This window comes from Heterodontus francisci, chromosome 11 (genome assembly GCF_036365525.1).
Source record: "Heterodontus francisci isolate sHetFra1 chromosome 11, sHetFra1.hap1, whole genome shotgun sequence".
Lineage (NCBI taxonomy): Eukaryota > Metazoa > Chordata > Chondrichthyes > Heterodontiformes > Heterodontidae > Heterodontus > Heterodontus francisci.
The window spans coordinates 104,605,639-104,630,707 of NC_090381.1; the positions used below are offsets into that span (position 1 = coordinate 104,605,639).

General features: G+C 42.1%; 2 protein-coding genes across 4 annotated transcripts in view; both read right to left on the reverse strand.

The window, feature by feature from the left end:
- The window catches only part of LOC137375445 (succinate receptor 1-like), an 81,566-nt gene extending 57,253 nt beyond the window's left edge, over nt 1-24,313 (reverse strand). For both annotated transcript variants that reach the window (XM_068042683.1, XM_068042682.1), the window contains exon 1: nt 24,227-24,313. The gene's annotated coding sequence lies outside the window, so the exon portion shown is untranslated. The remainder of the gene's footprint in view (nt 1-24,226) is intronic.
- Nucleotides 7,831-24,315, reverse strand: LOC137375447 (succinate receptor 1-like). 2 transcript variants are annotated; one of them, XM_068042694.1, is made up of 3 exons: nt 24,227-24,307; nt 17,405-17,538; nt 7,831-12,730 (listed from the first exon to the last, which is right to left on the reverse strand). In XM_068042694.1, the coding sequence occupies exon 3, from the start codon at nt 12,725-12,727 to the stop codon at nt 11,708-11,710; it is 1,020 nt and encodes a 339-aa protein (XP_067898795.1). In that variant the 5' UTR covers nt 12,728-12,730; nt 17,405-17,538; nt 24,227-24,307; the 3' UTR covers nt 7,831-11,707. The 2 variants fall into 2 exon arrangements, with proteins under 2 accessions (XP_067898795.1, XP_067898794.1); XM_068042693.1 differs by lacking the exon at nt 17,405-17,538 and having other exon boundaries at nt 24,227-24,315.
- Nucleotides 24,316-25,069: the final 754 nt, after the last annotated feature.

The following is a 25,069-nucleotide window of genomic DNA, read 5'->3' on the forward strand; positions in this document are numbered from 1 at the left end:
CACTTGACATTGTTAAGGAGATAAAGATCTGAAAATAATAAAGTCAATATAACAATGATAATAATTGCTTTAAAATATTTGGCTGCCACATTTTCCTACATCATAACAGTGATTACGCTTTAGAGGTACTTAGTTGGTTGTAAAACTTTGAGGTCATGAAAGTCACCATATAAATGCAAGTTCTTTCTTGTTCTTTATTTTGTAGATCATTGTCCTACAACTGATCTAAGCATGGCAGGAAATGAGATTAGTAAGTAATTAAGTGATGCATTAGGTTAACCTACCCTCTGTTAACCTCTCAGAATCAAATTCAAATGCAGCTCAATCTGCTGGGATTAAAGTTTTCCCTTTCATTATGGGATTAACTATGCTGGGTCCTGATACCAGGGTCTAGTGCAGTCTGTGGATCCACAGCAAGGACTTACTGAATTCGCCAAAGTTCCGGTGCTTGGTCTTACTGGATCCAATGGGTATACCTTGGGCTTGTAGACAGTTGTGCAAGAATGACGTATTGGAAATTGGCATCACTCACGTGGGTGTCTTGCAAGGGTCCTTTGTGAAATTAGTTTAAGTTATTCTCCAGACCAGAACAATTGAGCAGTGAGATGAAACAAAGCTGGGTGGGGGTGTGAGCTGTGAGGAGGATGCAGAGAAGCTCAAGTGTGATTTGGACAGGTTGAGTGAGTGGGCTAATGCATGACAGATGCAGTATAATGTGAATAAATGTGAGGTTATCCACTTTGGTGGTAAAAACAGAAAGGCAGATTATTATCTGAATGGCGATAGATTGGGAAAGGGGGAGGTGCAGTGAGACCAGTTAAGAAGTCAAATGGTATGTTGGACGTCATAGCGAGAGGATTCGAGTACAGGAGCAAGGATGTCCTGCTGCAATTATACAAGGCCTTGGTGAGACCACATCTGGAGTATTGTGTGCAGTTTTGGTCTCCTTATCTGAGGAAGGATGTTCTTGCTATGGAGGGAGTGCAGCGAGGGTGAAGACTGATTCCTGGGATGGCAGGACTGATACATGAAGAGAGATTGGGTCAAATAGGCTTGTATTTTCTAGAGTTTAGAAGAATGAGATGGGATCTCATAGACACCTACAAAATTCTAACAGGACTGGACAGACTAGATGCAGGAAGGATGTTCCCAATGGCAGGGCAGTCCAGGACCAGGGGTCACAGTCTAAGAATAAGGGGTAAGCCATTTAGGACTGAGATGAGGATGGTTTTCTTCATGCAGAGAATGGTGAAGCTGTGGAATTCTCTACCACAGAATGCAGTTGAGGCCAAATCATTAAATATATTCAAGAAAAAGTTAGATATAGTTCTTAGGGCTAAAGGGATCAAGGGATACAGGGAGAAAGCGGGAACGGGGTACTGAGTTTGGATGATCAGCCATGATCGTATTGAATGACGGAGCAGGCTCGAAGGGTCGAATGGCCTACTCCTGCTCCTATTTTTCTATGTTTCTATGGTTCTATCATCTGTACCCGATCTATATAGGCATCGATCTGTCAGTGCCACTGCTAAATTCATGAAGTCTATATTTTTAGGTGCCCTGGTTAAGGCCAGCCCCACTCAAGGGTCTTCAACCAGCCTGTCAGTCAGCCATAGGAACATAAGAACATAGGAACATAGGAACAGGAGTAGGCCATTCAGCCCCTCGAGCCTGTCCCGTCATTCAATGAGATCGTGGCTGATCCGCGGCCTAACTCCATATACCTGCCTTTGGCCCATATCCCTTAATATCTTTGCTTAACAAAACTCTATCGATCTCTGATTTAAAATTAACAACTGTTCTAGCTTCAATTGCTGTTTGTGGGAGAGAGTTCCAAACCTCTACCACCCTTTGCGTGAAGAAATGCTTCCTAACATCTCTCCTGAACGGTCTGGCCCTAATTTTTAGACTATGCCCCCTAGTTTTAGAATCTCCAACCAGTGGAAATAGTTTATCTTTATCTAGCCTGTCTTTTCCTGTTGATATCTTGAAGACTTTGATCAGATCACCCCTTAACCTTCTAAATTCTAGCGAAAACAGGCCTAATTTGTGTAATCTCTCCTCGTAACTTAACCCCTGTAGTCCAGGTATCATTCTTGTAAACTTACGTTGCACTCCCTCCAAGGCCAATATATCCTTCCTAAGGTGTGGTGCCCAGAACTGCTCACAGTACTCCAAGTGGGGTCTAACCAGGATTATGTACAGCTGCAGCATAACCTCTGTGTCTTTATACTCCAATCCTCCAGATATAAAGGCTAGCATTCCATTAGCCTTTTTGATTATTTTCTGCACTTGTTCGTGGCATTTTAAAGATCTATGCACCTGAACCCCCAAGTCTCTTTGGACATCCACTGTACTTAACCTCTTCCCATTTAGAAAGTACCCTGCTCTATCCTTTTTTGGTCCAAAATGGATGACATCACACTTGCCCGCATTGAAATCCATCTGCCACAATTTTGCCCACTCACCGAGTCTGTCAATATCTCCTTGCAATTTTATGCTATCATCTAGACTGTCTACAATGATGCTTAACTTTGTATCATCAGCAAATTTGGATATATGACTTACTATGCCATCATCCAAGCTGTTAATGAAAAATGTGAATAGTTGAGGCCCCAACACAGATCCCTGTGGGACACCACTAGTCACATCCTGCCAATCAGAGTACTTACCATCAAAGATAGGCAGTGACATTTTCTTTCTAAATTAAACAAGAAGTTCCCATAGTGTGAGAGGAGCTTGAATGCTGCCCTGACTTTGCAAGACTCATGATTGTCTCCTGCCCCCTAGCCCAGCCCACAACCAGCCCTACCCTGCTCCGCACGCAGCATGAAGTTGAAGCCTTTGCTCTGGAGAGATGCCTGTGAGGGTACGGCCACAGTGTACGCTGATGGGGCTTGAGGACCAATTTCTGTCAGTCCTTCGGGCTCTTGCTTCGGGAATGTGCTGGTCACACAGCACCCAGTTGAATGTGTTCGGACTAATTTCAACCGCAATAGCCTAGAATTGAGTTACTGATATTAGAGGATGAACATTTGTTTTAAAACAGCAGCCAACGGAATATTGTACAAGCATGTTAATAATTCATCTGGTGAAGAACACTAGCAGCAAATTCCAAGATAATAATTTACTAGAAGCAAATTTATTCAAATATGCTGTAAAACGATAGTGTCACGCAAACGCCTCACCTGCCAAAACTGAGGCACACATTATTTCGCCACATGAACAAAAACTTAATATTGCAAGGCCTGCCTGGAAGGACCTTTGCATACTACCAGACGATGTTGAAACATTGGGGACCCAATAGCTGCTTCTCCAATACACAGAAGTGGTCAAACCACTTTTAGTCACATGACTAGCTGGCTGGCATTTCTGAATTTGAACTTCCAACAAAGGATTTGAACTCAGAACGCAATGTGCTTGTGGACTGAGAACTTCTCCTCTTCCGTTTGCCTGCCTTAATTTTTTCCCATGGAACTGAATCTTGTGAAAAAATGTGAAACTCAACTAGAGAAAAGTTTCCTATGTGAACAAGGTTTTAAGAAGATGACTGGGCCCCAACGAAACACAAGACCATATCTCCAATCAAGGACTACAGCAAGCTTGAGAAACAGTAACAAGATATTGCCTCAAACTGTTCTATGTATCTTTTCTTCTGCTGTTTTCTGTCCCTATCTGCATGCTTATATTGCGTGTGCATGCTAGCGTGGGCGTATCATATATCCGTAGGCGTGAACTGTATTAAAGTTTAAGTTTAAGGTTTAATAAATTTCATCTTTCTTCTTTAAACCAAAGAAAGCCTGTTTGTGCTCATTTCTTTGCCTTATAATTGGAAAATGGTGAACAAGGATTCACAAAAAGGAGCTCAAAATACAATGTGTTAAAAATTAAACCCTGCTACAATAAGACCAAGTAAAGACAGCACAAGACCCCTCGACTCCTTTCGCATCTGGTCGTAACACTAGGGATACACCAGGTGGGGTTCTTGAGCTTTTTGCCATCCGGTCGTCTGGGGTACAATACCAGCAGTGGAGGGTAAATGACCTTAAGTGCCAGTTAATTGGCCACTTAAGGGCCTTGATTGGCCGAGAGCAAGTGGGCCATTTCTCACAGCCGCCCACCCATGTAAGATTGCAGCGGGGGTGAGAGGGAGTCAGGAACAGCCCCTCGCCTCCCACTCAATTTTACACCACCTCCACCCCATGCCACCAGCTGGTTTGTTTGGGGGCCGTAAAATTCCAGCTTTAGTGTAACTGTGTCTCATTTTAGTAGTTATACTTCTTGATTTGGGTGTTGGCATTACCTACATAAGATCAACTATATTATGTTATATATTCACATTCCCTATGTTATGAAAGAACTTCAATTTTTTGTATTTTTGAGGACTTATATTTCAATTGTGAAGCTTTTTATAAATGCTGTACTTTGTGTTTTTTTTAAAAAAGAGGTTATTGGAAGGTCCTTTGGACTTGGTTTGTAAACAACCCTTACTAGAAGTCAGCTGTCTTCAGATAAGTATCCAGCAAGGACTTTTTGAACAGGGAAAGATGTTTACAGAGAAGTGACAGGTCAAGATTTATGGGGGTCAGGCGGCTTGACTCTTGAGATATTGTTTTGCTTTCACTTTGATCAGTGGGTGTATGGACAATGTTTTGAAAGGAGTTTAAAATTAACCTGAAGGACAAAACCCTAGCTCAGCCTATTTCAGCTCTTTGAAAATCCTGCCAGCTTTTCCATCTCTTTGATAAGCTCTTCGAAGTGAGGGAAAGCAATAGAGAGATTGATGCTACATTCTTCCTGAAAGGTCTGCCAACCTGATCTTCAACGTCACCTGAAAAGAACTGTTCTAGGAAGATCCCAGTGACAGCTGTCTATACATATTTGGGACACCAGAATAAAGGGACAACTCACATTTTTCCATAACTTCTCTTTTTTCTTCAAGAATTAGGAAGTACGTGGCCAAAATATTCTTTTTTGTCTTTTTGTTGTAACAGAGCTCGAAAGAGAAAATCTCTTTATTTTTCAGTTAACCAGTGTCTATGTATGCATATGTATGTGTTTGGGGGCTAATGTAAAAAGGGAACTTTCAAAATTCAATCTGTGTGTTAATGCTTTGCTTCGTTACTGGTTAATTTATAATAAACTGATAATTTTGAAGTTTATTAAAGAAACCTTGTTGGTGTGTTTTATTCAAGGATAAAAAGTAGCGTGTATGATTGGCCATATCGGTATCTGGATAAACATTTAAATATATATTGTGACCTTTGGAGAAGTGGAACTAGAAAAGAAAATGCACTCCTCCCACCTCGGTCGTAACACCGAGCAGTGTAGTAGGCAGATATTAGCTATGCTCCCTTGTGGTCTGGAGAGGTTTCACACTGCTCTATCATGAGAGTTGCAGCTCCTTTCGTCGGCTCCCATGCTGATCATCCACTAGCATGGGGGAGTCTGCTAGATATCTGGGTTTGATTGGTTCTGAGGATAGGGGTTTCCCACTTGCTACATATCAGAACAAAAAGCTGAAAAAGGAAAGCCTCTTTTCAACAACCTATTACCCCCCTCTCCCCCACCTCTCCTGCCATTGGCCAATGGGGATGGTGAAACTTCAAAGTCTTTCAGTGGTGGGAGGGGGAGCTCTGTGTCTCTCCCACCATTGGAATTTCATCTTGTCATGATATTTCAGTGCTCCGGAACATTTGTTTGGTATTGGGTGGTACAGGGGAAGACATTTCCAGTTGCACCCTGACCCTCACCTTCACCAGTCTGACATTCACGCTTCTGCCATGTTCAAAACCAATAGGAATGAAAGTGAAATAAAACAAGCTGGCATAAAAATTAAACTGGAAACAAAACCATATAGCTAATCTGGACACTACCAGCTTCTCGAACCATGGGCACACTTGGCAGAGCCTATTCTGTATTTGATAGATTTTTTCATCCATGATATGACCAAATCAAATCTTTTTGGGTATTCTGAATAACTGAAGATGGAGATTAAGGCTGCAGATTTATCACAAGTCAATATTGCAGTGTGAATGAATGCAAATTTTACTTTTTATGAATTTCATTGAGACTTGCACCATTTTCATGTTATTAATTATCCAATCAATCTTCTGTGTACCGCTAAGAGATGTGAACAGTGTATATTCATTTAACTCGGACCTGTGAGAACCAGAGGACACGATTATAATTAACATAAGCTTCAAGCGTAAATAGAAGTATTCCCCTCTCCTTCTTAATATAGAAAATTAATTATGATTCAAAGGTTAGATTTTCACCTTGCCCCTGGGTGTAAAATACTCAGGGTTGTAGATCTTTGGAATTCTCTACCCGAGAGGGATGTGGACAATCAGTCATTGAATATATTGAAGACAGAGATTGATAGACTTCTAGATAGTAAAGATATCAAGGGATATGGGGATAGCGTGGGAAAATGGCGTTGAGGTAAAAGATCAGTCATGATCTAGTTGAATGGCAGAGCAGGCTCGAGGGGCTGAGTGACCTATTCCTGCTCCTATTTCCTATGTTCCTATGTTCAGTGGAAAGCAAAACCAGACAGTGTGTGTAACTTAGTGGATCATCTGTTTTATGCCTGGGTAGCAAGTTGAAAATCTACCCCGATGTGTCAAATGAAATCTCCAATAAATACTGCTTCAAGATTTGTTTAGGAGCAGGATTGAAGCAATAAAGTTTAAGCTCAGATACTGTTACACAATGCTATAGGAAATTGTTGACCTGCACTGCTGAGATTTTGGAAATACCTGGGTTAAAATCATGCTGTGCAATAGCAGAAAGAACACTGTCACTTCTTTTTCTGCTATTTTAGCATTTTTTATTGGCTAATGTATCATAGTTCAACTTGAACTATCAAGAAAAACAATTGGTGTGGGATGAATAATATGACCATTTGAGTTAAAAGCAGAAGTAGGCCATTCTGCCCATCGAATCTGCTCCACCATTCAATAAGATCATGGCTGATCTGATTCTGTTTCGAATTCCACACTCCCATCTACCCCCAATAATCTTTGATTCCGTTGCCGAACATGAATCTATCTACCACCGCGTTAAAAATATTCAATGACCCCACCTCCACCATCTTTTGAGGCAGAGAATTCCAAAGTCGCACAACCCTCTGAGAGAAAAAATTTCTCCTCGTCTCTGTCACCCACAAGAGGAAACATCCTTTCTACATCCACCTTGTCAAGACCGTTCAGGATCTTATATACTTCAATCAAGTCTCCCCTCACCCTTCTAATCTCCAGTGAAAACAAGCCCAGTCTGTCCAACCTTTCCTCATAAGAGCATAAGAAATCCCAGAGCAAACACAAAGTCAATCAGCCTATTACCCTGACTCCAATCTGACTCCACGCTTGATTATTCAAACATGGACCCTTCTCCCACACCATCTTTTGTTCCCTTGTTTCAGGAGAACTTAGTTCCTTGCTTTACTATTCTGGAAAAGATAGTAAGCAGTGCCCTTAATATTGCTCAATTGCACCCGGTTCCTCAAAAGATGATGATTCAGTTCTGTTTTAAAAAGTGCCAATTGATCCCAATTCAATCACCTTCTCTGAATATCTCTTCCACATGCCCACTATCCTTTGGAGGTACTGAAAAGTGTTTTCCTATTCTCTATCCTTGCTTGAGACTATGTAGAATGATACAGATTGGGTCGAGTTCACTACAGAATGGATGGTTCATGAATGGATTGGGTGCATCAAATGGCCTTTTCTGCCTCCTAAAATTCCTCTGAATATATCAACTCCAAATGAAGGACAAAGAATAGCAAAACTAATCATTTTCCCACACAATTAATATACCAAGCCTCCAAACAGCAAATTATCATTTATTTGAATTCAACATCACAATAGTTTTTCAGACCTTATTTATGTACAGATGACTGAGTTAGAAAAGTAATAGATTGTACTCTGTATCTAAAATATTCCCAAATCAAAATCTTCAAATTATAAAAATATTCCTATTTTACATTTTTGTTTACATTGAAGTTACCATGCTACTGGACAGGGCGCAATCAAAAAACGAGTTACAAAGATGATACCAGAAATGCATGAGTATTGCTATCAGGAGAAGGCTAAGGGGTGAGCTAATTGAGGTCTTTAAAATTAGGAAAGGTTTTAGTAGAGTAGTCACAGAGAGAATGTTTCCACTTGTGGGAAAGAGCAAGACCAGAGGACATCAATATAAGACAGTCACCAAGAAATCAAATAGGGAATTCAGAAGAAACTTCTTTACCCAGAGAGTGATCAGAATTGGAACTTGCTACCACAGGGATCAACTGAGATGAACAGTATAGGTACGAGATTGGCATATGTGGGAGAAGGGAATAGTGGGTTATGCTGATAAAGTTAGATGAGGAATGAGGTTCGAGTGGAGCATAAATGCTGACATAGACTGATTGGACCAGATGGCCTATTTCTGTGTATTATATCCTGAGCAATCATAGATAGCTTTGGAGGGCAAGGGAATCTGGAGGCTAAAACCAGCACAGAACGGCTTCCACCTGTACAAAGATTTCTAGGATTCCACAATACAACCTGCCACCACATAACACAAAATGATTTCACATCACTGTGTTGCATCATCGCAATGAATATCATGTCTAACTGTTGCTACTCTTTTGTAATCTGAGTTAGTTTGATTGTCATACTATGATATATAATATAAAAAAAGTTGTGCATGACATATATTTTTGAATACAAATCACAAGTGAATGGCATGCAGTGCACTTCCTTCAAAAATGTTTGTGTTTACACTGTTCAAAATATTTGCCTGTTTTTCACTTTTGATGCTGTGTGCTTGCAAAACTCATTTTTAAATTCCAGTATTTTCCGTGTCTTTCTTGAAGGTAGTAATTGCTTGAAGGGAGGTGGTCCTACAGGCCACTATTCACATTGATGACTATTCATCTGCAGGATGCTTTGAAGGGGAGAAAATTGCAGGGCTATGGGAAAAGATCAGGGGAGTGAGACTGATTGGACAGCTCTGTGAAATCGCTGGCACAGGTGGGATCGTCCAAATAGCCTCCTTCTGCCTGGTAAGATTCTATGATTTTGCAGTTCATCTGTGTAGAAACCTGGGTGCGACTCATCACTGTTATCAACTTCAGTTTTCGAGAAAGCCTCCAATGATGGACAATTGTGGCCTTGGAAGAAAGGCTAATGTGACCAAATAGCAAAAGTCTGTTTACTGTTTAATACAATTGACACACTTGGCCACTGGGTGGTTAGGAGTCTTCATGTAGATCTACAACTTGCTGTGTATAAAACTGGCACTGCCATTAGATTGGTCAATAATTATAGAATCTGTTTGATTTTCATTTCCATTGAAATAACAACTTGCATTTACATAGCATCTTTAATGTAGTAAAAAGTCAGAAGGAGCATTATCAAACAAACTTAGAAACTGAGCAACGTAAAGAGATATTAGGACAGGGAGTCGAAAGCTTGGCCAAAGAAATAGGAGCATCTCAAAGGAGAAAACTGAGGTAAAGAGGCAGACAGGTTTAGGGAGAGAATTCCAGAGCTTTGGGCCCAGGCAACTGAAGGCAAGGCCGCCAATGGTAGAGCGATGAAAATTGGGGATGCACAATGGGTAGAATTTGGGGAACGCAGAGACAGAGTTATAGAGTTGTACAGCACAGAAACAGGCCCTTTGGCCCATCATGTCATCACCGGCCATCAAGCACACAACCCAAGATCTCAGAGGGTTATAGCGCTGGAGAAGTCACAGATACTGGGAGCAAGGCCTTGGAGAGATTTCAATACAAGGATGAGAATTTTTATGTCGAGGTGTTGCTGAAGTAAAAGTGGAGGGCACCTATAATGGGTAGTCGATCAGTATCTGTAGTTTTATGCATGAGCAGCAAAATTAGAAAATCTACTTTATTTGGCTACAGAAGGGGGAAACTCCAGGAATTGTTTTAAGCCATGCCAGAAACTACTTAAAAGCATACTTACATACTTCAGCTAAATTTAGCTCGATAATCTCATTGGGAAATTCCCTTGTTATATTAAATATCGTTTCAGTCTACTGGATTGCAATTAATAAAAAGGTTGTGTCTTCCATATGGGAACCAGATTACATTGCAGGTAAATTATGTGCTTGATGTTTGAAAACAAGGGACAATAGCATGAGGACCAATGCTCTGGAGGTGGTGGGTGGGGATGGTTTATTATTCATTCTTGGTATATGGATGTTGCTGGCAAGGCCAGCATTTATTACCCATCCCTCATGCCCTTGAGAAAGTGGTGGTGGACCACCATCTTGAACTGCTGCAGCCACGTGGTGAGGGCGCTTTCATGGTGCTCTGAGGTAGGTAGTTCCACAATTTTGACCCAGTGACCATGAAGAATCAACCAATCAATGTCCAATGTCAAGATGTTTTGTGACTTGGGGGCATCTAGGAGGTGATGGTGTTCCCATGCACCTGCTGCCCTTGTTGTTCTAGGTGGTGTACGTCACGAACTTGGGAAGTGCTGATGAAGAAGTCTTGGCGAGTTTTTGCAGTGCATCCTGCAGATAGTACACACTGCACCTGCAATGTACCAGTGGAGGAGGGATGGCCCCAAGTGAAGTTTTTTTTCAACAAAAAAGCTGATAAGCAAGATCAGCACATTATAATATCGTAAAGAGCATCTGAGGGTGGGCGGAGTGGGTATCTCGTTTTAGGGATGGGGGTCCCAGCAAGCAAGGAACATGGCAATATAAGAAAGACCCCAAAAAAGTTGATAAAGACGTAAGTCAAATAGGACTGGAGAAAATTCTGCAGGCTGTCTTTGTAATGGGTTGTGAGCAACTGGACTGTGATTCAGATGGTCCATGAATGGTATGGGAAACAAGCTAACTGCACAGTACCATTGCTTGAAGTGCTTTATCACTCAACATTCATAATTAATGTGCAGACATTCCAGGGCTGTTAGGCATGGGTAAAGGGTCTTTTCCAGTGCAAACGGGAGGCCCAAGACCCAGACCAAAATTGGTCATCAGGCCTCATTAATATTTTTGTGCCTGTCATTCCTGCGCAGACAGCTTGCATGCTGAGGATGACAATTTTTATGATGCTTGCCTCACTGTCTAATTGACTTTTCAATGGTTACTTATCTTAAATTAACCATGCCTGAATGTTGCTGTGGTTTTCTCACCACTCCATTTCAACGACAATTTGCATTGGTATTTCAGAGTGTGTTTCCTCTCTTTCCTCACTTCCCCTCGTTCAGCTCCTTTTTAAATATTGTTCATCTATAAGATCTTTCAATTTTGAGGAAGAATTTATAAGCTATTTGCATGACACCTGACCAAGGGTATCCTGTTCTTGTTCGACATGTGATCTATCCTAGAGAAGGAAGAATGTCAGAATGCTCGTGGTGAAAATCCAGAGCATTACAAGAATACTTTAACTGCACAGACTATAGAAGAAGAGAAACACAATGGATGCTATTATCATATTGAAACTTACTTTTCACAAAGGTTGAAATTTACAATAATGTTTATAAGTGAACTATTGTGTGAAGGGTTAGGAAGATCGAAATTACTAGATGAAATTTGCCTTCTACTATCCTGGTGGTCACATGGTAGAATAATAATGGAGTTGTTAACTAATCACAGCAATTAATCTCTATCACCAGATCCAAACATGAGGTGAGGAAAGCCACTAGTCATGGAGAACTTTGGAAAGCATGGGTTTTAGTTACAAAATGATTTCCTCTGAGCCTGTATTTAACCCAGTGGGCTTGGTGGTACTATCTTCTTTCTGATAGGTGGTCTCAGAATTTCTTAAGAAGATGGTTTTCAGCTTGTTGAAAAATTGCTCTCTGAACCTGTCCCCCAACATGAAGTAGAAAATGGGGTTTGTAATCGAGTTGAGGAAAGCAATGGGCCGACTGATAGCGTAAAGAGCCTTTACAGTTAATTTGGCACATTCTGACATGCTGTTGTTCTCCATTCTGGAAGCAATGCGGACATTACGCATGATATGATAAGGGGTGAAGAACATCAAGAAAATGACGATGGCCAATATGATCAATGTAAGGGGCTTTTCCACCTGAATCTTGGTGCGCTGTTGCTGTATTTTCTTCAGGCCACGTGCAGTTTGGATGTAGAAGAAAAGCATGATGCAGAGTGGTAGGAGAAATCCAAAAACTGTGAGATACATGCTGTAAATCAGATTGTCAGAGGCATTTCCTGAGCTGGCATAATCTAAACACAGTAGGAGGGACTTATTGCTTGTGGTATTGATATGATCAGCCTCGATGAAAATGAATATGGGCACTAACTCCAGTGTTACAAATATCCAAATACCAACACAGATGACAATGGCGTTCCACTTCTTCTGAAAAAAGTGAAGTTTCAGCGGGCTCATCACCAGTAGGTACCGATCGAAACTGATGCAACTGAGAAATAAGATGTTCGTATACAAGTTAGTGTGAAGGATGTATCTATTTAATACACATGTTACCTGGCCAAATGTCCACTTGTTGCCTTTGCCGTAGTAGACTACGAGCATGGGAATGGTGCAAATGAGTATCAGGTCTGTGATGGAAAGATTGAAAAGGTAGATGTTGCTACACTTCCATTCCTTCAGACAGAATATATAGCCCCATATCACACTAAGGTTGCCTACAAGTCCTAATATAAACTCCATCCCATACATGGTTGGAAGGTAGTACTTCTCCAGTTGAGGATTGATGTTCAAACATGTGTCATTCATTTCCTAGAAAAAAAAAGACATAACACAGCATGGGCATCGCAAAATGGCTTATGATATATGACATGAACATCTTATAGTTTTAGAGAAATAATGTTGATATTCCAAACTGAAATATGTGATACTGTTCTTATCATTTCAGTTTTTATATGTACAATAGTTTCACTGTATCAGGAGATAACTGGTTCGTTATTACTCAATTGACAAATTCATACAGTAGAGGACAATCAAGATCAGTTACATTCAACTGATGGTTCAATCAACTTGGAGCCAAAGAACAATATAAGTTTACGACACAGGAAAAGGCCATTTGGCCCATTAAGGCTGTGCCAGCTTTCTGATGCAGCAATCTAAAAACTAACCTCTCTGCCCTGCTCTCTCCCCATAACCTTCATTCTTCTTCTATCTCAAATGCATACTCTCTTTACCTTGATCCCTGCCTCAACAATTCCCCATGACAAGGCATTCCATGCCCCAGCAATCCTCTGAGAAAGGAAAGCTCTCCTAACCTTACTCAAGATAAGGACTTGTGGTATTGGTGGGGTGGGGGGGGACACATATTAGCATGGATTGAGGATTGGTTGACAAAAAGAAAACAATGTGTAGAAATGGATGGGTCATTTTTGGATTGACAGGTTGTAAATAGTGGGTTGCCACCAAGATTAGCTCTTGGGGATCAGCTATTTACAATGTATATCAATGACTTAGATGAGAGGACTGAACACAACATAAAAACACAAGAAATAGGTGTAGGAATACATCATATGGCCCATCGAGTCTGCTCCGCCATTCAATACAATCATGGCTGATCTTAGGCCTCAACGCCACCTTCCCGCCCGCTCGTCATATCCCTTGTTTCCCTGAGAGACCAAAAATCTGTCTATCCCAGCCTTAAATGTATTCAATAATGGAGCAGCCACCACCCTCTGGGGTAGAGAATTCCAAAGATTCGCAACTCTTTGAGTGAAGTCATTTCTCCTCATCTCAGTCCTAAGTGATCGGTTCCTTATCCTGAGACTGTGCTCCCATGTTTTAGATTCCTGTACTAGCAGAGACAATCTCTCAGCATCTACCCTATCCAGCCCCTTCAGAATCTTATCTGTTTCAATGAGGTTGCCTCTCATTCTTCTAACCTGCAGAGAATTTACTCAGTCTCTCATCATAGGACAACCCCCTCATCCCAGGGACCAATTTAGTGAACCTTCACTGTACCATCTCCAATGCAAGTATATCCCTTCATAAATGAGGAGACCAAAACTGCACATGGTATTCCAGATATGGTCTCACCAGAACCTTGTACAACTGAGTGTAATGTATCCAGGTTTGTTGATGATACAAAGCGAGAATGGTGATAGATTGGGAAAGGGGAAGGTGCAACGAGACCTGGGTGTCCTTGTACACCAATTGCTGAAAGTAAGCATTCAGGTGCAGCCAAGTAGTTAGGAAGGCGAATGGTTTGTTGGCCTACATTGCAAGAGGATTTGAGTACAGGAGCAAGGATGTCTTACTGCAGTTATACAGGGCCTTGGTGAGACCACATCTGGAGTATTGCATGCAGTTTTGGTCGCCTTATCTGAGGAAGGATGTTCTTGCCATAGAGGGAGTGCAAAGAAGATTTACTAGGCCGATTGCTGGGGTGGCAGGATTGACGTATGAGCAGAGATTGGGTCGACTGGGCCTATATTCACTAGAGTTTAGAAGAATGAGAGGGGATCTCATAGGAACCTATAAAATTCTAACGGGACAAGACAGGCGAAATGCAGGGAAGATGTTCCCGATGGCTGGGGAGTCCAGAACCAGCGGTCACAGTCTCAGGATATGGGGTATGCCATTTAGAACCGAGATGAGGACTAAGCTTTTCACTCAGAGGGTGGTGAACCCATGGAATTCTCTACTGCAGAAGGCAGTGGAGGCCAAGTCATTAAATGTATTCAAGAAGGAGATAGATATATTTCTTAATGCCAAAGGGATTAAGGGATATTGGGAGAAAGCGGGAACAGGGTACTGAATTAGATGATCAGCCATGATCTCTTTTGAATGGTGGAGCAGGCCCGAAGGGTCAAGTGACCTACTCCTGCTCCTATTTTCTCTGCTTCTATTTTTCTGGATGGGAAAGGAGAGGGATAAAGACATGCCGGGGGAAATTTATAACCACAAGCGAGGTGGATGGTGCGGGTGTTGGTGTGTGATGGAGGGGTGCGGGGGTGTTAAAGATAGAAAAATTGCTGGGATGTCGGAAACCTGGGGCTGGATTTTCAATCAGGGTTTGGGAACTGGAAATGGGAGCTGGTGCCAAGTCCTGACACCGCACAGCGTGCTTCAGACACGACCACAGGGATTTTCAAATCCTCAGCCAATTAAAGGCCAGGGAATGGGCTTGGCATCCAATCAGGGAAGGTGGGCAGATTCCCGATACTGAAGGGCCAATGGGAGGCCCTCTAGTACCCAGTGATTAGCAAGCCCACTGAAGATGGAGGGAGGGAGAGAAGGCTGGCTACCTGGCCATGATCCTGAAGTGGGTGACCCATCCAGGGGATGGCCAACAGCCAGAGCTGTGGACCAGTGGCCATTATGGGTCGGGAGGGGGGGTTCAAAGTCGACGTGGACTGTCCGCATTGCTGGTTGGAAACTTCAGCCCCTGACATGAACCTGCTGACTTCCGGATTTAATTGGTGCACGTTTCATGTCACGCAGGGACAGGAAAACAATTCGAAAGTAAATGGTATGTTAGCCTTTATTTGAATTGGGTTATAGTATAGGAGTAAGGAACCCTTGCTTCAATTATATAGGCCATGGCGAGACCACACTGCAGTAAACTTTTAGTATCCATATCTAAGGAAAGAGATTCTTGCCTGAAAGGGGGTGCAACAAAGGTTCACTAGATTGATTCCTGGGATGAGAGGGTTGTCCCATGAGGAGAGAGTGAGTCGAATGGGCCCATTCTCTCGAATGTTCAGAAGAATGAACACTGACAGGCTGTTTTCGCTGGCTGAGTCTAGAACTCAGGTCACAGTCTCAGGATAAGAGGTCGGCCGTTTAGGTCTCTACCACAGGGGGCTGTGGCTGCTCACTTGTTGAGTATATTGGGAGGAGGATGGGGGAGGAGGGGGGTGTGGGGGTGGCTGTACAGATACACCTGAATGATGACTGGACTAAAAAGGTTAAATTATGAGGTCAGGTTGCATCGACAGGCCTTGTATTCCCTTGAGTATAGAAGATTAAAGGGTGATCAAATTGAGGAGTTTAAGAAGATTAAAGGATTTGAAAGGGTAGATAGAGAAAAACTATTTTCTCTGGTGGGAGAGTCCAGAAGCTGGGGGCATAATCTCAAAATTAGAGCAAGGTCAATCAAGGGTGATATCAGGTGGCACGTCTTCACACAAAGTGTACTGTAAATTTATAATTCTTTCTCCCAAAAAGCTGTTGAGGTTGGAGGTCAACCGAAAATTTCAAAACTGAGCTTGATAGATCTCTGTTAGGTAAGGATATTAAAGCTTACAAAACCAAGTTGGATAGATGGAGTGAAGATACAGATCAATCATGATCTTCTTGAATGACAGAACAGGCTCAAGGGAATGAACAGGTTCCTCCTGTTCCCATGTTCCTCGTAACCTTGATCTGAAACTGCCGCTTTGTTGAGCTTTTATCCTCATTTTCCATGAAGGCACTTCAATGATCACTTTTCATATTTTCTTCACCCCTCCCCCTGTTCCCCCTGCCCCCGCTGTTTTCTCCCTGACTCTCAGGAAAGGTGTGAAACAGCTACGGTTCCTCTGTCACTGCCTTTCACTTCAAGTGGCCATTGTTCGTGCATCAACCTCGGCTGTGAGTGTTGGCACAGCCTTCAACTGAGGTGAAAGTTGAAAGTGAGACATCGCACATAAGTCAGAAGCAAAATACTGCAGATGCTATAAAGCTGAAGCAAAAGCAGACAATGCTGAAAATACTCAGCAGGTCAGTTCTGATGAAAGGTCGCAGACCTGAAACGTTAACTCTGTTTTGCTCTCCACAGATGCTGCCTGACCTGCTGAATATTTCCAGCATTTTCTGTTTTTGCATCTAAGTCAGATCCTGGTCCTCCCCTGACATCCAGACATAAACCCTTTCCCACAGGAACTCTTGATAATAATCAGAATTCTTGATTTCCCAGAAATGCTGACATGATTCATCGTAAATTAGGCAAAACTAATTTGCATTTATACAGTGCCTTTCACAACCTTACGATGTCTCAAAGCACTTCCTGGCCAATGATATCCTTTTATGAAGTGCAGTCACTGTTTTCATGCAGTGAAATGTGGCAATCAAGGTCCCACAAGCAGTAATGTGATAATTGACAAGATAATCTATTTTAGTGATGTTGGTTGAGAGCTCCCCTGCTTTTACATGCACCTGAGTGGGCAAGAAGTGCCTCAAAAAGTTGTAGCTACAGTAATGAGGAGGGACTTGGAATACTGACACTATTCCAATGGTGCAGGGAAGACTTTAAGGCAGTGATGGTGAAAACAGATGGATGAGATCGAACAGGCTGAATGGATTTACCTGTCCATATTTATCTTGTTATATTAAACATATATTAAATTGGAAAGATGCATATTGAAAAAGTTCATTCTTCTATCTAATGAAGGTAGTCAATTGTCATCACAGTGCTGAAGTTAGAAAATACAAAATGTGTTATCGTACTATATTGGGGTGTAGTTTCTCCCACTTAGTCAGAAGCTGGGAGGTTGAAAACGTAGACCACGCCTCGGTTACTATGCCCGACGTTCGGTACAATGGCCTGATCCTAGATATTCACAATGTTCTGTTTTCATAAGCTGGAAGAATGTGGAATAATGTTTATATTCTGAAAAGAATGCTTGAACTCCTCTCAAAACATTTAAAAGATGCTGTCGCCATGGAGAAGAGTTATTACCATGGTCAACAAAGTGTTTTTTAATGACTGAAGTCATCATCATTAAGAGGTAATAAGGCCCCATTCTTAAAGATTTTGGCAGTTCTTTCACGTCTCCTGAGACCAATTCAAAGTGTACCACAGCTCTTAGAAATTCACTTCAATTTCCTTAATTTCTCAGCTGCCTGCCGAGGTACGAGATCACCTCCCATAATGGGCTGAATGGCTTGTTTCTGTGCTGCATAACTCTCGGATTCCATGACTGTATGACTCCCAATTCTGGATTTCCCAGCTTCAGCACGAGCCTGCCTCAAAACAGAAACACCCCTGGTTCCCGATAGCCTCTTTGCTCTTGGGTCCAGCTGCTCCAAAAGCCACTGCTTGTCTGAAGCTAACTGCTTTTCCAAAAACTAACTGACTAATTGTGTCAGCAAGCATCAGATCAAAAAACCAACAGGCACTCCCGCATCATCTATCTCGAAAGAAATGTGGTACAAATGGGATGTCCCTGATAGCAACTGAAGCAAATTACCACCAACTCCAAATCTTCTGTTTGTTCTGGGAAACCATATGAATAATTTAAACGCTTGACTGAGATAGCTGCAGACACACTGTCTCCATCAACAAGGGGAGTTCCCATTGTGTAAGGTCTTTGCACTTCACAACATCATGACCTTGTTAAATAAACATGGGACACGCTTTGAATTGTAACTCCCTAGGTTTAGTTTTAGTTTTAGAGATACAGCACTGAAACAGGCCCTTCGGCCCACCGAGTCTGTGCCGACCATCAACCACCCATTTATACTAATCCTACACTAATCCCATATTCCTACCACATCCCCACCGACCCTATATTTCCCTACCACCTACCTATACTAGGGACAATTTATAATGGCCAATTTACCTACCAACCTGCAAGTCTTTTGGCTTGTGGGAGGAAACCGGAGCACCCGGAGAAAACCCACGCAGACACAGGGAGAACTTGCAAACTCCACACAGGCCGTACCCAGAATTGAACCCGGGTCGCTGGAGCTGTGAGGCTGCGGTGCTAACCACTGTGCCACTGTGCCGCCACTTGTTTGCCAGTTTCTCAAACCAGGTGTTTTATTTGTCTTGCATTAAAATAAAATCAATTCCCAAATTAAAAGTTACCTCTAGAAAATTAATATAAACCATGAACCAGGTAATTATAACACTTTGCAAGAGCAACTCACCTAGTGCGACTCCCCTGCCATTTTGTACTCCACACCTCTATTTACAAAGCTCAGGATCCTGTATGCTTTATTATCCACATTCTCAACCTACCCTGCAACATTCAATGATTTGTGCACATATACCCCCATCTGCTCCTGCACCCCTTTTAGAATTGTACTCTTTAATTTATATTGCCTCTTCTCATTCTTCTGACCAAAATGAATCACTTCACACTTTTCTGCATTAAATTTCATCTGCCATTTGTCCACCCATTCCATCTGCCTGTCTACATCCTCTTGAAGTTAATCACTATCCTCCTCACAGTTCACACTTCTTCCAAGTTTTGTGCCATCCTCAAAATTTGCAATTGTGCCATGTACACCAAAGTTAGATCATTAATATAGATCAAGAAAAGCATGGATCCCAACACCGTCTCCTGGGGAACCCCACTATGTATCTCCTCCAGTCCAAAAAACAAGCGTTCACCACAACTCTCTTTCCTGTCACGCAGCCAATTTCATATCCATGCTGCTATTGTCCCTTTTATTCCATGGTCTCTAACTTTTCTGAGAAACCTGTTATATGGCACTTTATTAAGTGCCATTTGGAAGTCCATGTACACCACATCAACTGCATTACTTCATCAACCCTCCTCTGACCTCATCAAAAAGCTCAAGCAAGTTAGTGAAACATCATTCGCCCTTAACAAATTCATGCTGGCTTTCCTTAATTAATCCATATTTGACTAAGTGACGATTCATTTTGTCCCAAATTATCATTTCTAAAAGCTTTCTCACCACTGAGGTTAAACTGACTGGTCTGTAATTGCTGGGTTTGTCTTACACCCTTTTTTGAGAGGTGCAGTTCATCTTTGGTGAATACTGATGCAAAGTACTCATTTAGCACCTCGCCCATTTCCTCTGGCTCCACGCATAGATTCCCTTCTCTGTCCTTGAGTGGGCCAACCCTTTCCCTAGTTCCCCTCTTGCTCTTTATATACGTAGAAAAAGCCTTGGGATTTTCCTTAATCCTGTTTGCCAAGACTTTTCATGACCCCTTTTAGCCCTCCTGACTCCTTACTTAAGTTCCTTCCTACTATCTTTATATTCCTCAAGGGATTCGCCAGTTCCTACCCTTCCAGCCCTTACGAATGCTTCCTTTTTCTTTTTGATGAGGCTCACAACATCCCGCGTTATCCAAGGTTCCCGAAACTTGCCAAACTTATCCTTCTTCCTCACAGGAACATGCTGGTCCTGGATTCTAATCAACTGACGTTTGAAAGACTCCCACATGTCAGATGTTGATTTACTCTCAAACAGCCGCCCCCCATCTAAATTCTTCAGTTGCTGCCTAATATTGTTATAATCAGCCTTCCCCCAATTTAGCACCTTCACCCAAGGACTACTCTTATCCTTATCCACAAGTACCTTAAAACTTATGGAATTATGGTCACTGTTCCCAAAATGCTCCCCAACTGAAACTTCGACCACCTGGCTGGGCTCATTCCCCAATACCAGGTCCAGTACTGCCCCATCCCTAGTTGGACTATCTACATATTGTTTCAAGGAGCCCTCCTGGATGCTCCTTACAAATTCTGCCCCATCCAAGCCCCTAGCACTAAGTGAGTCCCAGTCAATATCGGGGAAGTTGAAATCACCCACTACTACAACCCTGTTACCTTTACATCTTTCCAAAATCTGTCTACATATCTGCTCCTCTACCTCCCGCTGGCTGTTGGGAGGCCTGTAGAAAACTCCCAACATCGTGACTGCACCCTTCCTATTCCTGAGCTCCACCCATATTGCCTCGCTGCACGACCCCTCCGAGGTGTCCTCCCGCAGTACAGCTGTGATATTCTCCTTAACAAGCAATGCAACTCCCCCACCCCTATTACATTCCCCTCTATCCCGCCTGAAGCTTCTAAATCCTGGAACATTTAGCTGCCAATCCTGTCCTTCCCTCAACCAAGTCTCTGTAATAGCAACAACATCATAGTTCCAAGTACTAATCCAAGCTCTACGTTCATCTGCCTTACCTGTTATATTTCTCGCATTGAAACAAATGCACTTCAGACCACCAGTCCCGCTGTGCTCCGCAACATCTCCCTGCCTGCTCTTCCTCTCAGTCTGACTGGCCTTATTTACTGGTTCCCCCTCATTTATTTCGCTTGCTGTCCTACTGCTCTGGTTCCCACCCCCCTGCCACACTAGTTTAAACCCTCCCGAGTGACGCTAGCAAACCTCGCAGCCAGGATATTTGTGCCCCTCCAGTTTAACTGCAACCCATCCTTCTTGTACAGGTCCCAGCTGTCCCTGAAGAGATCTCAATGGTCCAGATATCTGAAACCCTCCCTTCTACACCAGCTGTTCAGCCACGTGTTTAGCTGCACTATCTTCCTATTTCTAGCCTCACTGATACGTGGCACATGGAGTAATCCTGAGATTCCAACCCTCGAGGTCCTGTCTTTTAACTTTCTACCTAACTCCCTAAACTCCCCCTGCAGGACCTCGTCACTCTTACTGCCTATGTCGTTGGTACAGATGTGTACCACAACCTCTGGCTGGTCACCCTCCCCCTTCATAATGCTCCCTGTCCATTCAGAGACATCCTTGACCCTGGAACCAGGGAGGCAACATACCATCCTAGTGTCTCTTTCACGTCCACAGAAGCGCCTATCTGTGCCGCTGACTATAGAGTCCCTTATAACTATTGCTCTTCTGCGCTTTGTCCCTCCCTGCTGAACAACAGTGCCAGCCATGGTGTCACTGCTCTGGCTGCTGCTGTTGTTTTCCCCTGATAGGCCATTCCCCCCAACAGTATCCAAAACGGTATACTTGTTAGAGAGGGCGATAGCCACAGGGGATTCCTGCACTGACTGCCTGCCTCTTCTAGCGGTCACCCATCTATCTGCCTGCACCTTGGATGTAATCACTTCTCTAAAACTCCTGTCTATGATGCTTTCTGCCACCTGCATGCTCCTAAGTGCATCCAGTTGCCGCTCCAACCGATCCATGTGGTCTGTGAGGAGCTGCAACTGGGTATACTTCCTGCAGATGTAGTCATCCGGAACGCTGGAAGCGTCACAGACCTCCCACATCTCACAGGGGAAGCACTTCACCCCTCTAATTCACATTTCTAGCATTAATTAATAAATTAATTTGAAATAAATAAATACTTTTTAAATCCTTGCTAAATTGTTTTAATTAACTCTATGGTCCCTAGTGCTAGATTCCTACTATAAATATTAAATGCTAACTAAACACAGTGATCTCCTCCTTCTGGTTTAGTTACTCTACTTATTAATTAGTTAATTAGGGTTTTAATCAATTTTTATCAATGTTTTATTTTCAAATTTCGTTAAAAAATTCCCTACCAGCCAATCAGGTCACAGCTTTTCTGTGACATCACTTTTTGAGTTGTTTTTTTACCAGAGGTAAGTTTTTTATACGTCCCGGTCTGGAACTCCGCCCTCCGAGTCTTCTCCCAGTCAGCTGTGCTCTTTGTAAGTTCTCAGCTCCCCTCACTCTGAGGACAGGTAGGAAATGAAAGGAGCTCCTCGCTCCCTCCTTACCGAACTTCCTCAGTTACCAAACTTCCACTGTACCACTCTAATGCAACCCAAGTCAGCACTCCTGTGCAAACAAAAACATGCTGAAAGTCATGATAAGCTAACTATTGTCATAGTTTATTGCTCATGTAACTTTATGATCATCTGCAAGGAGGTTCGTGGGATAATTCCCTTGAGGATGGTTGGTCTTCCAACTGTCCCTCAGGTCCTCACAAAATAAAGTGACAGGAACAAACTGAGATACAACCACCTTATTGTCACCTTGTAATCTAATAAATGGATAACATGAGGAGGTAATTTTACCTTCATCCCTTGATTGTAAACTGGTGTCAAAATAAAACCAGTCCAATTTTCTTTGCATTGAAATATGGCCAGTGAGTCCATTTCAAAAGTAGTTTGTGATGAAATATAGATATAATAGGCTTAATTAGGTAGAATTTAGATATAGTTAATATATCATACCTTTTCGAATTAAGGATTGAATAAATGGTCAGTTTTCAAGACTCACTGAAATTCCCCTTTAAGAAGGTAGAGTTAGAAATTTCAAGGTCATTCAAGGTCCCTGTTACAACAGAATGTCAACCAGAAACACCTTTTAAGTTGGGAAATCCATTTCAGCGTTTCTGTTGCCAGGGAATTGGACGATAAACACACATTGAAACATCCTGTGTGACATCAGTAAGAGATAGCTATAAACTTAATTAGTTGATAGTGTTGGTGATGTAGAAAAATTGACTCAAAAGAAGGGTTCAAGGTACCATAAAAAAATTTTGGATATTAAAATTAATAAAACGAAGTGGTACTTACAGAAACAGATGCCAATTAAACCCAATTATCAACATTTTGACCAGATGAAAGCTCATAGCTTCATGAGCTGGGGATTTCCAGCAAATAAGTTAAGTGGGGATGGTAGCTAATGATGTTATCATATATGGATCTCAAAAGCAGAAAAACACACACAGAAAGGTAACACCTATATGCTAAAAGGTCAGATGATAGCTTAGAAACAGTATAAACATGAGGGTTTTTGAAGCAAGAAACTAGAAGTATTGAATTCCTCATCGACGCTTCCCAACCTATGACATACAGGGGGAATTTAAGATAAAAGTTTACTTTAAATTTTGATGGCTATTCGAAGATATTTTGCCGTAACATTATCAACTTTTGGATTCTATTTTAGAAATAAGATTATGTGTTACATCTCTTAGTAATCTTTGATATTGTGGTATACTTATCCACTTAAAGTGTATTGCATGTTCAATTCTCTAATAAATATATAAAAGTTAATAAATCATCTCATGTATTATTCTGTATACAACTACAAGAAGCTTCTCTTTGTGTCTCTTTAAGTGGAGAGATACATATTGAAGAGAGTTTCCCAGGCCATTATAATATTTGGGATATTTATGACTTAGCCATAAGTATTAGAAAATAGGCTAGCCGAAAGATTGTAATATTCTATGTTAGTTTTCTTCCTTTGAGGGAAGACAAGTTCAGTTATTTAAACCCAAATAAGTGTCTATAAGAATTTATCTGGTTTGAACTTAATTAAAGGAGGTTCATAGGGATATACGCTTGATTTGGTTTAGTCCCTATAAGGGATAAAAATCATTAACCACTTCAACTTCATTGGCTGTGAAGCACTTTGGGGTTTCCTGAGTTCGTGAAACATGCAAGTTCTTTCTTTATATCAAATTGATGTCAAAAATCTCCACATGAAGTATCGACATGTGGAGAAATTGCACTACTGGTTTAGAGCAGAATTATCATTTAATTGTCTTTTTTCTAACCTTTCAGTACTTTGAAGGTGAAGTCAGTAAAGCAGTACATGCAGCTAAGGATTACTCACCATAACGGAACAAATCCCAGAAGGAGCAGGCAAGTTGCTCTGGTATTCCTATAGATCAGTTCTTGTTGTTGTCTGATTGTGCTTGAGCGCAGTCTTTGCGGAACAAGAGGAGAAGTGAAGCAAACACAAGACCAACAAAGAGGAAGTGGATATGATGCATCTGATGAGTGCTCCATTAGCAATCTTTGTGTGCAATCTCTGGTAACTGTCCCAGTACAGTGACACCAAGACCACTGCCCTCTGGGTGCAGCATGTTCCTGAAGTGCAGAGGATTGTCGTCGTACGATACTGCGAGTTCAGTTCCTTTGGTTAAAGTTGTACAGCTAGACAGCACATGGTGCACATGGAACTAGGAGCATTCTGGGATCAGTGGGTAGATGATTCAGCACCAGCAGCTCTTAAAGGGATGTCTGTTACTCCCAAGGGGGGGCTGAGGAGTTGTTGCTGCCATCATCTGCAGTAAAATGGCACCAGATAATGAAGCAGCTTTGGAGGTGACACTAGGAGATGTCCTGCAAGGTAGGTTGGTGTTCCTTGGAACTGACGGCCACGCTTCGGAGAAGAGGAGCACCAGAGCAGTCATAGTGGAGGTGGCTGAAAGAGGAAGTGTTGTCTTTGTTGTGTCACTGGGTTCTTCACACAAACTTAACAATCACACATTGATGAATGGTAACAAATACATTATGTTCCTTTTATTGAGGTTTAACGCTATATCATTTCTAATGACTTGTGATCCATTTCCACAATGAACCGCTTACCAAAAATGTAGCGTGGAACGTCGTAATGCCAAACACTTGAGCAAGTGTCTTGTGCTCGATATTTGAGTAATTGACTTGCGTTGGT